This window comes from Lupinus angustifolius, chromosome LG20 (assembly GCF_001865875.1).
Source record: "Lupinus angustifolius cultivar Tanjil chromosome LG20, LupAngTanjil_v1.0, whole genome shotgun sequence".
NCBI lineage: Eukaryota > Viridiplantae > Streptophyta > Magnoliopsida > Fabales > Fabaceae > Lupinus > Lupinus angustifolius.
In genome coordinates, this window is record NC_032028.1 from 5,754,777 (window position 1) to 5,769,682 (window position 14,906).

The 14,906-nt window shown below is 28.4% G+C and overlaps 1 protein-coding gene across 1 annotated transcript; it reads left to right on the plus strand.

Moving 5' to 3' along the window:
* Nucleotides 248-3,729, plus strand: LOC109336465 (auxin-responsive protein IAA16-like). The gene is made up of 4 exons (XM_019573078.1): nucleotides 248-749; nucleotides 2,574-2,972; nucleotides 3,195-3,256; nucleotides 3,342-3,729. The coding sequence occupies exons 1-4, from the start codon at nucleotides 439-441 to the stop codon at nucleotides 3,377-3,379; spliced, it is 810 nt and encodes a 269-aa protein (XP_019428623.1). The 5' UTR covers nucleotides 248-438; the 3' UTR covers nucleotides 3,380-3,729.

Here is a 14,906-nt window from a genome sequence, read left to right on the forward strand (position 1 = left end):
TATATATAGTAAGAGTATATAAAAAGTTGAAACATAAATAAAAGTTAGAAGATGAAAAATAATTGGGGTGTAGAGGTGGAGCCAAGCAAACATATAAAAGGCAGCAGGCAGGGCCTAACTGTGATGTCCACTAACCACACCACAATTATTCTTATTATTACATCAGCAATGATGTCACTCCCCCGACAGTCTTCAAATGATCCAACCCTCTTAAACCCATACACGTGGCATCATCTAAACCGTCCAGTTCCCAAACCCCATCTCATCTATTTATCACTAAAACCATCCTCTAACCTCAAACCCTCTTTTCACGCATCTCCAAAACTAAACCTGAACTTGGGACACAAACCTAGAAGGAAAACCAAAGCTATAATCATTAGGTGATAAATTAAGGTACTTGTGATTTGTAACAAAGGTTGGTTTATAGAAGAAACAAACATGACAAGTAGTGTTGTTATGGAGGGAGAGTTAGGAGACAAATACAAGATGATAAATTTTGAGGAAACCGAGTTGAGACTCGGTCTGCCTGGTGAGTCAGCAGTGCTGAAAAACACTTGTAATACTACTGGGAAGAGAGGTTTCTCAGAGACCAATACTGCTATGGATTTGAAGCTTAATCTTTCTTCTTCTTCTTCTACTACCAAAAATGATGACTCATCTTTGGCTGTAGAGAAAGCCAAAGAGAATATTACTACTTATGCTGCTACAACTGCTTCTCGTGCTAATGACCCAGCAAAACCACCTGCCAAGTGAGTTCTTCTTTTTTCCCTATATATATGTTATTTTCTTTCTCTAATATGGTTTTATCACTTTTATTGGATGTTTATTGCATACATTTGTTTCTGTTTTGTTCATCAATCTCAAGACCGTGAGATTCCATCATGCATCTAGGTTTTACCTGAGAAGGGTAATAGAAGTATAGGGTTATGCCTTATTTTAATATGATGTATCTAAACCTATTTCAATGCATAGCCATTTATAAATTTCCATTTACTTCAAAATTTATGCTAGATATGTCCACTTTTAGATGTGACATATGCGTGGGTTAAGTATTATAGTTCTATATTTTAAAATTACAAATATTAATAAAAATATTAGGAGCACATTTGTTGTACTTAGTATCACTATATATACAATGGACTTATGATTGATCAAAAAATATTTAATAATTAAATTTTAATTTAAATATATTTTTGGTCACCAATCACATATCCATGAAACATGAAGTGACACAAAGCATGGGACATCAATGTGTACCAAAAATATGTTACTATATAAAGTTGAATCTAGTTCAAAATCAAGAAAAATAAATTTTATCAGTTAAACATCGTAGATGGATGAGTAAGCTCATAATTGATGTCATTATATAAGACTTAGAGTGGTTTTATTGATACCATAATGATTATGTATAGTTTAGTTCACTAATTAAATGATATATGGTTTAAGTTATATATATATTATAATAAATTTAATATATGGATATATTATTATTACTTGCCACATATGACTCAATTATTGAGATGGTTCAATAGTTAATATTACAAATAATTATGCAGTTTAAGGTTTGAATTCTGTGTAATTTTAAAAAATATGAAATTTTTCATACACAAATTGGTTTTGACCAACACAATTTGACCAATTTTTTTAGGTTTTGTCTATTTTAATTGCATGCATGTCTTGTCTTGTATAATTGTTATACTTTATTGGTATTGCATTTATATATATATGTTATTTTAGAGGGTGTTTAAAATAGTTTAAACATAATTTATTTATTTTTAGTAGAGAAACTTTGTGGGAATAATTAATAACTTTCTTGTTGTTTTAATATTTCAATAAGTTTATGATACCTTTTAAAATTATTTTAAAAAAAATCTTATTAAACAAGTATTTGTTCAAGTTGTTTACCCAATACATACTTAGTAAGCAATTAGGGGATTGGCTCCTCTGCATTTCAGGCATACCTTCCGAGAAAGAAGAGGTTATGTTAAATGATTTATAAAAGAAAAGAAAAACACACAAACACCCGAAATTTCTAACTGGATCAAGTAATTTAAAAAGTAAATTATATGATTATTAAACCTTTCCTATAAATCAAGTATTATTGGTACCCTTCTATTAATACAATTTTTCTTATTAAAAAGGTAAATTGGTGAAGCACCTATGTAATTTGTTAGTTAATAATTCATCCGGGTTTTGAGGGGAATAGGAAATTGTCATCCATATTTTAAGCAAGAAAAAAAGTATTGGGCGATGGTGGAATAGGAATCATGGCAATTGGCAAAGCAAGCAAGTCAAGTTGAATTTGTTTTGCGCATAGCATGGTTGGTTGTCGGGTAGACAAAGGAAAAGGACAAGACACATGGAATCTTACTTTTTTCTTTCATCTAACTTTTCAAATAGAAAAAGCATAGTCCACTCCCATGTCCTGTCACCCAACACATCATCTCTCTCTCTCCAATAATTCCAACCATTAGTGAAACTTTAATCTTAATTAAGATAATATTAATTAATGTGACTAATAATGTTAAGTTTAATTATATTGATGTACTAATTAATTAATGTTGAATATGCAGGGCACAAGTTGTAGGTTGGCCACCCGTTCGATCATTCAGAAAGAACATAGTGAATAATGTTCTAAGGAACAACAATGATGAAGCAGAAAAGGAAGTTACCACCACCACCAATAACCAAGGTTTCAATAATAGTAGTGTAGGTGCTTTTGTGAAAGTGAGCATGGATGGTGCACCTTATCTACGCAAGGTGGATTTGAAGTTGTACAAGAGTTACCAAGAGCTGTCAGATGCACTAGCTAAAATGTTCAGTTCCTTCACTATTGGTAAATGTGGGGCCCAAGGCATGAAGGACTTCATGAATGAGAGCAAATTGATAGATCTATTGAATGGTTCTGACTATGTACCCACATATGAGGACAAAGATGGTGATTGGATGCTAGTGGGTGATGTGCCATGGGAGTGAGTCTTCTTATTTATGATTCATCATTGTTTGTGAGTTGAATTTTGGAAGGGAATGAATAAAAAAAGAAGACTTGAAAGCCATGAAATATACTTGTGAGATGACTCTCAAGTTTTTTTTTCCCTCTTCATTCCTCTCCAAAATCTAACTTCGAAACTAACCCTTAGTTAAATCTTAATCCAATTTAAAGTTAACTAATTAATCAATACTCAATTTCACAGAATGTTCGTTCAATCATGCAAACGCCTTCGCATAATGAAAGGTTCTGAGGCAATTGGGCTAGGTTAGTTACCACTTACTGATATTGATAACAATAGTGCATGTTTCATACTTTATAAAATGTTTTATCTTAATATTGTTGTTTGCAGCACCAAGGGCAGTGGAAAAGTGCAAGAATAGAAGCTGAAGTTGTTCTAGCAACAATCTGCTTGGTTGTTGTTCTTCAATGGAATCACAAGAAAGCAAATTGCATGGAGCAAGATCGAGTCTAATATAGGCATAAGCGTTTGATTATATTATATTATTATCATTATTATGTGTCTGTGCTATCTTTTTGTAATTTTCTTATATGTGTATTATATGAATGAGAAAATAGTTGTTAATTTCTTAGGGACAAGAAATAATATAGAAGATTTTATATGACTCCGTTTTTGTTTCTAAGGGAAAAGAATATGTGATTTTGTCTATTGTCACTATGTTTGCCGAATAATAATATCAAAGTTTCCGGTTAACAAAACTGGCTTGTTTCCTCTTCAATTTTATTTTAACTTGTACCTGACCACTCAATTATATAAGGTATACGCATCAATTTATTTTATATTGATTGGGTAAGAAGGAGGATTCTTTGTCCAGAAAAAATCATATATTTACGTTCCAAACCAATCAAATTTTATTAAGTAATATAACAAAATATTTCATTTTTATAATTTTTCTTTTTAAATGATAAATTTCAATCGGATTGAAACATAATTAAAACACAAAAGTGAGACAAGTAATCTGATAAAGTATTGAATGCTATGCGAGCATAATATGCACAACGTGGTCCATGGTTGGTTGGTTGAGAAGACAAATGCCTAAGATCCATGAACAAGTGATAAGGTGGGGGACCCAAGCCATGTGCATCATGTTATAGCCTTTCGTTGAGGGTTCCACTATTTTATTTCACATGTCCCCTCTATTATTATTATTATTATTATTATTATTATTATTATTATTATTATTATTATTATTATTATTATTATTATTATTATTATTATTATTATTATTATTATTATTATTATTATTATTATTATTATTATTATTATTATTATTATTATTATTATTATTATTATTATTATTATTATTATTATTATTATTATTATTATTATTATTATTATTATTATTATTATTATTATTATTATTATTATTATTATTATTAGCGTATTGATATACACTATCGTGTTTGTCAATCCGCTTTCTTATCGTTTGTAATGTATAGTTTGTATTTTATAAATTCAAATATAATTTTTTGCGCTAAATTTATGCTTAAATTTCTTCAATTGGTCTAATATTCAATTTTTTAAATACACTTTTAAAATAAGAAAATAATAATATATGGTTTTTTGGTAGAAATAAAAAGATATTGAGGGCAAAATAGGAAAACACAAATTACACAATGATGGGTGGTTATTTTGTGTTTTCCCTTTATTAATAGTATAGATATAGATTATCATTATCATACTTTTTGGCATACATGTCCCCTTTCTTCTTCATGTCCTCCTAACTTCCCTTCCTCTCCCTGATTGCAACTAGGAGTCTCCCTTGATTAACTTTTGATCCCATGGTTTTAAACTTTTAATATCACGAGTCAACTGGGAGTCTCCCTTATTTCACGTGTCCCCTCTATCATTATTATTATTATTATTATTATAAATGATCATACCTTATATATTAGTAAAAAAATGAAAAAATTTAAAAAAATCACAATATCAAAATAAATATTATATTAAATTAACTAATATTAATATGAAATGAGGTCGATGTATTTATATTATTATGAAATTGGGTCAAGATATATGGGCTAGTTAGTGTTTGAGTGTTAGCCGGATTGCTCAGTCTAAGCCGAATTTAATAACTACATATAACATATGAAAATTACCCATTCAACATAGATTTTTAAATCTTACGTTATCCTTTTTAAGCATCTACCATGTTTAGTAAGATTTGAGTGTTGATGATGCAAGTAATATCATATTTACAACACCTCTAAAAAGTTGAGGATAAAGAGTTAAAAAAAACTATAACTTCTCCAATTTATTAAATATTTAACCTTCAAGTACAATTCTTAATCTCTCATTTGAGCTTCTTGTCCTAAACTTTTAAATATGATATTAAGAAAGTCCGTTTGGTATTATGTTTATTATAATATAAGAAAATATTTTAGAATATCTAAATTTTGTTATAAAGAATATATAGATGATACATAAATATAAAAATAATATCTCATATTATAATGATTATATCTTAAATTTGTTTAGAGTATATGTTAGAATATATTTTAGGATTAAAATTACTTTGTTTTATCTTCTATGATTTGTTTCCTTATTTAATTAGATGTTTAGTATTAGTATAAATAAATTTAATATTATGTCTTTTATATTACAATATTATCATTTACATTATTATCAATACAATTTATTATTTTGCTCATTTTCCTTTCTCCTTCTATATCTAAGTATTCCAACAATGTTTTTATCAAATAAAACAGCACAGCACACACAAAAAGTCTGCTCATCTTTTACCCTTTAATTAAAGGGCCAAAGTGAGGTAATATACTCGGGGTTCTCCTGATATAACAATTAATAATCCAAACTCTTTGCCTTGGAGAACTCCTATGTTTGCATCGATTCATTTGTTTATTGTAAAGACAGAGAATTGTGAAAATTGCTGCTATTAATTCTCCATGTTTCTTAACCTTTTGCCCTATCGTAATGGTAGTCAATGTGAATTGAATCATGATCGGTCTACATGGATCTAAAAATAGAAGCTGTAAACGACAAAGTGAGGAATAGAGTTGTTGTGCAAGCCGGATGTTTATGGAGTAAGATCCTCTCTTGTACTTTAGAAAACAAAAGAAAAAAATAACATACAACACTTATATTCATTTATATATAATAAAATAATATATTTGTCACTCTGAAAATAAAAGAGAGAAAAAACTTACATCTAGTAAAAAGGGTTTGATTCAATGTTATAATAACCAGATTTGAATAATAAATTTACACCTACATCTATTGTGTGCACTATATATATATAGAGTGTGCGACTCACATCAGAATTAATATGGACAATTTAATCTTAATTGAATAACTAAGATTAAAAGATATATTCGCATAACTATTAGGAGATCAAAAGCTAACCCTTAATCATAATGATCTATAGCTCGTTGTAGGACTAAGATTTATTATTCTCACACTTATTATATGTTAGAATATGTGAGATATTATATTTTAGTATTTGAGTTGATATTATATTAGGCTAGTTACAGTTAGAGTTAGTTTTAGTGGTTTTAGTTAGTTTTACATGTATATATAGTTTACTTTCATTGTAAACTATCACTCATTCAATTCAATATGATAAGAAGAAATATTATTCAATTCAATAAAGTTATGATTTCATTCTTTTTCCTTCTTCTTCAATCTGTAAGTTTTTCTTATCTTTCTCATTCATGAATTTTTCATCTTTCTTGTTTCATCGAGAAATTAGTTCATGCCTCCTCCCATTTTCATATGGTACCAGAGTCATAATTATGTGTTTCCACTCATGCCTTCCATCTTCTTTGATTTTTCTTGTTTTCAATCCCCTTCATTCTTTTTCTTCTTGCTTTGGGTCCAACAAATGTGTGTTTGCCAATTCTGCTACAAAAAAGTCATCTAGCAGAAGATCAAAGACATTTCTCATCTTTCAAATGCTTCAACATTTGAAACAAGAAGGCATGTTGCATTGATAGTAAACCCATCTCAATTCTAGCCAGGTCTTAGTGGAGAAATCTGGATCAACTTCAAAGAGAAGATAGTCGGTTGGGCTTTAAGCCACCACCTCATGCATAATTCTACAGCTGGTCCTGATTCAAAGCTTGTATTGTCTTGTGATTGCATCAAGTATGGAATTATGATCTTGCAACTTCTACATTCTAAGTGATGAGTGCATTCATCCTCTTCTTGGTTTTTCACCTTCCAAAGCTCTATCATTAAGGTGAACTGTTCAAATTACCAAACAATCGGTTCTTGAGAAATAATGCAAAGTTCACCATTGAAGAGGTCTTCATTGATGAATTCAAGGGCAACATAACCAGCAGCCACACCTCCAACATGAATCACTACATTCTTTATTATTTCCCCTCAATTATCTCTTTTTATTCGTACTCTATTTTTTTATTCATCACTCTCATTAAACATATAACATTATTAAAGTGTGTACTTTTCTCTTCTTTGAAGTAACATATTGGGATCAAGATTAAGGCCCATTTTATTTTCTCTCTTTCATCCACTATGACTGGTTTGGTTGGTTAAGCTTCTGTCAAAATAGATGGATAAGCAAAATTACATTCAATCATTTATGTAAATGATAAAAAAAAACTAGCTATCCTACTAGAATAGTTGATGGATTAACACTATAGTTAATAGATTAACAACGTAAGAGTTAATCAATTAACATTGTAGGTAATTGATTAAGTTATTCGATTATCTAGTTAACAAATTCTGTTTTAGTAATTGTTGTATATAATAAAAGGGTATTCCCCTAATCTTTGTATTCAATTTTGTAATGAGAATTTAATTCAATGAGAAATCTTATTATTTCTCCTTATTAGTTCTTCCTATTTTTAGTCAAAGGAAAGAGAATGGAAATGGGTATCATCAATGGCAAAGTTCCAACACTGAAAAGGCATTGCCAAGTTGTTCCATTTCTTTATTTTTCTCCTCAAGGCTTACAACTTCTGGATTGTTCCTTTTCTTGATAAGATCAAGATCTTACGTAAAATCGGAAGGGGTAAATGAAAACGTAAAACGTGTGATTGTAACACGGATCCTAAGATCCTACCAAATATTGATTTTTTTAAGCATACATATACACAAAATAATAAAAACTTCAGTTTTAAAACTTAAACTTCTAACATCAAAATATATGCATACAAGAGTATCAGGTCTTACATAATTGCAAACCTAACATACTAACACAATCAACTAAAGTGTTTGATAGCAAAAAACACCAACAAATATGAAAGCCTAATATTATATTACATACATATTATATATATATATATATAAATATAATATTATATAGTATAATATGAATGTGAAAATATCATGTAACTACAGCATGTTTTATGTGGAAATATAATGTTTTATGTAGGCTACAAGTATATTATAATAGTTATATGTTGAAAGAAGACATAACAAAGGCAACACAGTGGACACTATTTTTCTCCCATTACACATTACAACATAAAAGAGATAAAGAACATCATTTTAGAGAAAATAAGGAAAACAAGTATGTTGAAGATGATAACAATGAAACTTAAAAATGAAGTATTAGGAGCTTTTGGTTGTGGCTGTAGCTTCTACTTCTATTTTGGTTATGATATGTTTGTTATTTTGCAATTTAAGGTTTAAAAGAATTTTGGGCAAGTCAAATAATTTTGGGCAATGGGTTTCCCCTTCTATACGGGTTTAGAAGATGGAGATTTTACAATTTAGGGTTTTTATCATAAAAACAGAAAATCACAACGAGACAACGATTTTACGATCCTACGATCTTCCCTAGCGATATCATCGATGGTGGTGAGATCGCATTCAAAGTGGGCATGTGACTCGTTAGCTCTTGAAAACTCGTAAGATCTATCAATCCTACGAGTTAAATCGCGATTTTAACTACTATGGTTGTATGCTTGCCATATTATTTTGCTGCATTCTTTCTACAGAACTTTGCATATTTGTTGCTGCACTTTCAATCATGTAGTTTCTGCTACTCAAAGACTGCAATGCCTACCATTTTATGCCTTCAAAATCAAGTTCCAATTATTATAGTTGGTTCCATTTTTTATCTTGTCCTTCTTGTATATGCAAGCTTTAGAGTTTTGGGCTATGATTTTACTAAAGATCATTCTTCATCAATTACCTTCAATTTTATCTTTTCTTTAATACTATATTTTGTTTACCTCTTTCTCTCGTTAAACACACAATATTAAAGTGTGTATTTTTCTTCATTGAAACATCATCTTAGGATCAAGATTTAGATCCATTTTATATCTTTCATCCATTATGGTTGGTTTGCTTCTGTCAAGTAGATGGTTAAACATTGGTTGGTTAAGCTTCTGTCAAATAGATGGTTAAGTGTTAGATGAAATTGTTTCTGCCAATGGTGGTTAAGCATCCTTATTGCTTCATTTTTCAAGGCTGTGAGATCAAGATTCGTTCACCGACAAGAGGAAGTATTAGAATATGCATGATGTTCAACACATTTCAAGCTTAGAATGTTGCATACATTTCAGCTTGCGGGGATGTTACAATATGTGAGATTTTGTTAGTATTGGATGAAGTATCATATCATATTTCTGCTCTTGATTCTTAACGATAGGAGAACTATATATATATATATATTTATTTAATGATGAATTTAGAAAGAAAATTATATTTGCCACGTACCAGGCAAAGCAAAAGAAGATGAATTTCATAAATCATATGCTTAATTGGGTATTTCTTTGTTATGCTATTATGAGAGTCAAAATATAATACTGATAATGATGTTATGATTCGTTGGTTGACATTGTATTTTATGATTAAATCTTTTAATTATGTGTGCACGTGTTATAAATTAATCACGTTAAGTGACAGGTGAAAACCTGAAATATACTAGAACATGATATTAACAAACAGTAAGAAATATTGATCAGTGTAGCAACGGGAGATGGAAAATTTGAAGGCAATCTCATCGGGGACTATAACTTTGTGGAGTACGATGACTAGATTTCTTGTCTGTAATTGTGTTCATCATTACATTATGTATGTAAGGGCTAGCAGGAGAATTTATCAATTCTCGCTGTTATGTTATGAAACTATCAATTGTGGAGCATATTATTAAGAAACGAAATAAATTAGGATCTGCATTGTTTAGTAGTGAATCAAGATTTGCTTTTACCAAAACTGTATAAGATCAATTATCATGTTGTAAAGGAATGATAAGGAATATAAAACTAAGTATTTGCTACATATTTTTTATGGGATATTTGCAAGTATTATTTTTAAAACAGTTGCAAAAAGAAAAATATTTTTTAAAATCTTAGTATCCTTTAGAATTCAACTCAGCCCACACTAACAAAATTATGTTGAGTCGATGAGGGTGAGCTTATAATATTGGACTAGCTTAAGTTCGGGCCTCGTACATTACTCTATGGCCCACGATGACTCTAACCTGATATGGCGTGGACGTGTGGTGGTACTGTTAATCTGGTATGATCATTTAAGATGCTGAATTGCTTATTTGTTTTGTTGTGCTCAATTTCTTGCTGTTAATCCAAATAATGTAATATATATATATATATTATTGGTGTAAAAAATTATACATAATTAATATATTATTTATTATACATTTTTATTGTTTTTTTTAAAGAATTATTGATATTTGAAAATGAATGGCGAATAATGAATTAATAATGTATAAAACTCCTATGTTATCAGTCTGTAACAAAAAAAATCTACACCAAAACAAGACGGGTCCAATTGATACAAGTTGCGCTCCAAAATATATAACATAGCCAGAAATAAGAGGGGCCACAAGTAGCCCTCTGGCGTGATAAATTTGATCCAATAACGATAAAACGAAAAAATTAATGAATGGATATACTCCTGTCAATTAATTAAGCCTAGTTAGTGAACAATAATATTACACCCATTTGCAACCAACTTCTACTTAGTCAATCAATTGGACTAATTTAATGTTCATAGTTTATTTCCGTTAATTCCATAAAAACTGAGAAGATGATTATATCACAGATATTGAATCAATTTTGTTGTGATTGTCTAATACAACATTCTCCATTTATCTGGAAGGATGAAATGAAGTGACAATAGTTGAATTCAATGACTCATTAATGCAGCAAGATTACTCTATTGTTACAATACCCCTCTCACCCAATTAGAAAATATGATGAAAATGTTAGTTAGGTAAAAGTAAAGTCAAATACATCTTCTAAGTTTTTATTTAAAAGAATCTCCGGTTGACTTCACCTTCTCTTTCTTTTTTACTTAGATATATGGTTAGGTTCGAAGAGGAAGAAATTAATTGAGACGTGCGCATCCGTTACTCAATGCTTAACAAAGTTACAAGTTACACACATATATTTATATATTTAATTATAATTAACAACATTTATCTTTATCTTATACTAACATGTTGACAAACACGATACTTATTGTTTGTAACGTGTAGTCTACATGTTTTAAATATCAAATATATTAGTTGAGGTGAAGTATATGATTACATTAAAATAATTGAAATAAATTTATGATGTTTAGAATGTAATATAAAAGGTCATTATGAAATGGTTTTTAACTGTGTTCTTAATTGTGTATTAATGATTGTGTAAATTAATAGATATGATAAACCAAGTAAATAATTTTCTATAAGTAATGAATCATGAAATTGAGAAATAATTCTTTGTTTTACACATAAGTTGTGAATATTGTAGCCACAATGTCCCATTAAAATGGACAATAAGATTGCTATAATTTTTTTTTGGGAGTTATAAAAGGTAATTTGCCTAATATAATGAAATTTGGTAAAGTAAATATAAAATGTGTACATGATTTATAATTGAATAACTGAAAAGTAGTAGAATGAAATGGAGAAAAAAATAATATATTCTCATAGTAATGAAGATATTATTCTTGATACCTCATTTTATAAAGAAACAACTTTCTAACCGTAAACTTATTGCAGATGAAATAATAACTCTTATGTTGAGTATATAATATGATATGGTAAATATGTGACCGTCAATAGATATGTGATTGTTTAGAACCGTAGGGTTGTTCCTTACAATCCTTTGTTATTATTGAAGTATGATTTTAGGTAAATGTAGATGTATATAATACCATTAAAAGCATAAACTTAACATGATAGAATATCTTTAGATATTTTATTAAATAGTATTTTATTTAAATAATAAAAAATGAGATAATTATACTATTATTTAATAACAGTATATTCGTAATGTGTTATCTACTATTAATTGTTTAAATAATAAATATCATTTTAAATATATTAATCTTTTATAACTTACTCTTATATACTAAGACTTTACGAATATATTACAATTAGAAACTCTTTTATAATTTATTGAAACTAGAAGATATAAATGATAAATGATAAAGTAGGAAAACATAAAATATTTCATGAGTAATTATTTTATGTTTTTCTAATTTCTATTAGTATTAGTATAGAAATTTATATAAAATACTTCATGGGTAGTTATTTAATGTTTATTAGTATAAGTATATATAAAGATGAAAGTAGAAGTTATAAAATAAAATTAGAAGTTATAAAATATGAAATAAGGAAACATAAGATATAAATGATAAAAGATAAAGTAGGGAAACATAAAATATCTCATGAGTAGTTATTTTATGTTTTTCTAATTTCTATTGGTATTAGTATAGAAATTTATATAAAATGCTTCATGAGTAGTTATTTAATGTTTATTAGTATAAGTATATATAAAGATGAAAATAGAAGTTGGAAAATAAAATTAGAAGTTATAAAAATGAAATAGGGAAACGTAAACTATTTCATGGAAGTTATTTTGGCTTTTCCCTTTATTAAGTACTATAGAAGTATAAATATAAATATATTAATAGTATATATATAGATAGTATATATATATATATAAAGATGAAAGTAGAAGTTATAAAATATGAAATTGAGAAATATGCATAAACTACTTCGTGGAAGTTATTTTGGGTTTTGTCTTTATTAATAGTATAGATATAGATATATATAAAGATGAAAATAGAAGTTATAAAATAAAATTAGAAGTTATGAAATATGAAATAGTGAAACGTAAACTACTTCATGTAAGTTATTTTGGATTTTCCATTTATTAAGTAGTATAGATATAGATACATTAATAGTATGTATATATATAGATATATACGAATATGAAAGTAGAAGTTATAAAATATGAAATTGGGAAACATGCATACACTACTTCATGAAAGTTATTTTGGGTTTTGCCTTTATTAAATAGTACAGATATACACATGTTGATTCTGACAATAGACAAATGATGTGAGAGAATGCTGCAAAAGTCATATCTTACTAGGACCTTTCCACTAATTATTAAACTGCTTGTAAGATTAATCTTCCTTCAACAGCTGAAACAATACTATTATGCAGTACTTTACCTTTAAAATATTGCTATCTGGCATGTCCGAACTCTAAACCATGTGATGTAATGCTAAAACCAATTATAGTGACATAACTATGCTACTGCTACGTGATTTATTAGTTAGATTGATGCATAAATAGGATCTAGTATTCTTAAGCAACTATCCTCTTAAAGATACTTGCGTATCTCTATCTATCTATATATACACATGCAACCCAAATCATGCAAATACTAGTTTGATTGTTATAACAAGAATGTCAAGTATATCTTTCAACTACATTAACCAAGTGTACAAGAGCAACAGGTACTTGTATACATTGAACTAAATGAGACAGATTTTGCCATACCATAATATTTGCCGTATTAATACTTTTCAACGCATAGATAGGTTTGGGCTTAGGATAATACATGTCCAGCACACTTGGTGCATAGCCAGACCCTTTCTTTTGGTCCTGTGATTTGAGAGGATAGTAAAACATCTTCTATCGCATCTGGTGCGCATCAAGTGTTCTCCCTGGTGAGTCAAGTGTTAATTTCATTAGACGATTAGTTTATTTGACAAACAAATTATATATTAGTGTGTGATAAAAAATTTAAATAAGTTACGAGCTTAAGATATTGTATGAAATTTATAAGTTAGATATTCATCTTATTTTACATGTTTTAAACAGAGATCACAAAAATATTTGCACTCACATGTATCTATAAAAATACAAGTAATTGAATCCCAATTAATCTGTAGTGGTATTCATAATATGTTATATGATTTTTTTTTAATTAGATTGGGATTATATATAATTATTTAATCATGAATTTTAGTGATTGAAGTAATTTATTATATATATTTATATGTTATTATTTATATGATATATATATATATATATTAATTACTACAAAATATATAATTAAACTTAAAAAATTGTTAGGTAATAATGAATACTTGTTATTATACAAGAATCTACAAATGGGTATGAATATGAGTATAGGTAAGCATTTTTTGGTTAGCAATGAAATTTATTAAAAGAAAATAAGGAAAATTAAAAAAACAAGTGATACCCGTAACAAGAAGACAATTAAATGGGTACATCATTTACTCCACAAAAGAGTAGTTGAAGCTAGGATAGATGACATTGAGAAGATTTCAAGAATGCAGAAAAATTAATTCTAATACCTTATCCAAGTGAAACTGAGAGTTCACTAAAATATATTTGTTCCTCATGAACCATAAAGTCCAAATAATAACAAACCATAGAGACATCCACAATTGTTTGTTCTTGTTTTCCATCCATGACATGTTTGCCTGTAATGAGAAGTTGGTCTAATAATTGAGTTAAGACGAAATCAAGAGTAAAGTTTTTGTCGAATATTATAAGATTTTGAACGCGGGAAGAACAAGTGATTTGTTCATTCATTTATCACATCACATAGAGCACAACTCGGTGGGTCTTGAGCTCCTAAGACTCCTCGTCAAGCTAGATTCAATTTTGTTGGAACATCATCCAAAAAAATT

Excerpts from the sequence above, each read along its gene's own strand:
- LOC109336465 (XM_019573078.1), top strand. The coding sequence starts at position 439 with ATGACAAGTAGTGTTGTTATGGAGGGAGAGTTAGGAGACAAATACAAG. Across the intron at positions 750-2,573 it reads CCAGCAAAACCACCTGCCAA|GGCACAAGTTGTAGGTTGGC; the intron begins GTGAGTTCTTCT and ends TTGAATATGCAG. Across the intron at positions 2,973-3,194 it reads GTGGGTGATGTGCCATGGGA|AATGTTCGTTCAATCATGCA; the intron begins GTGAGTCTTCTT and ends TCAATTTCACAG.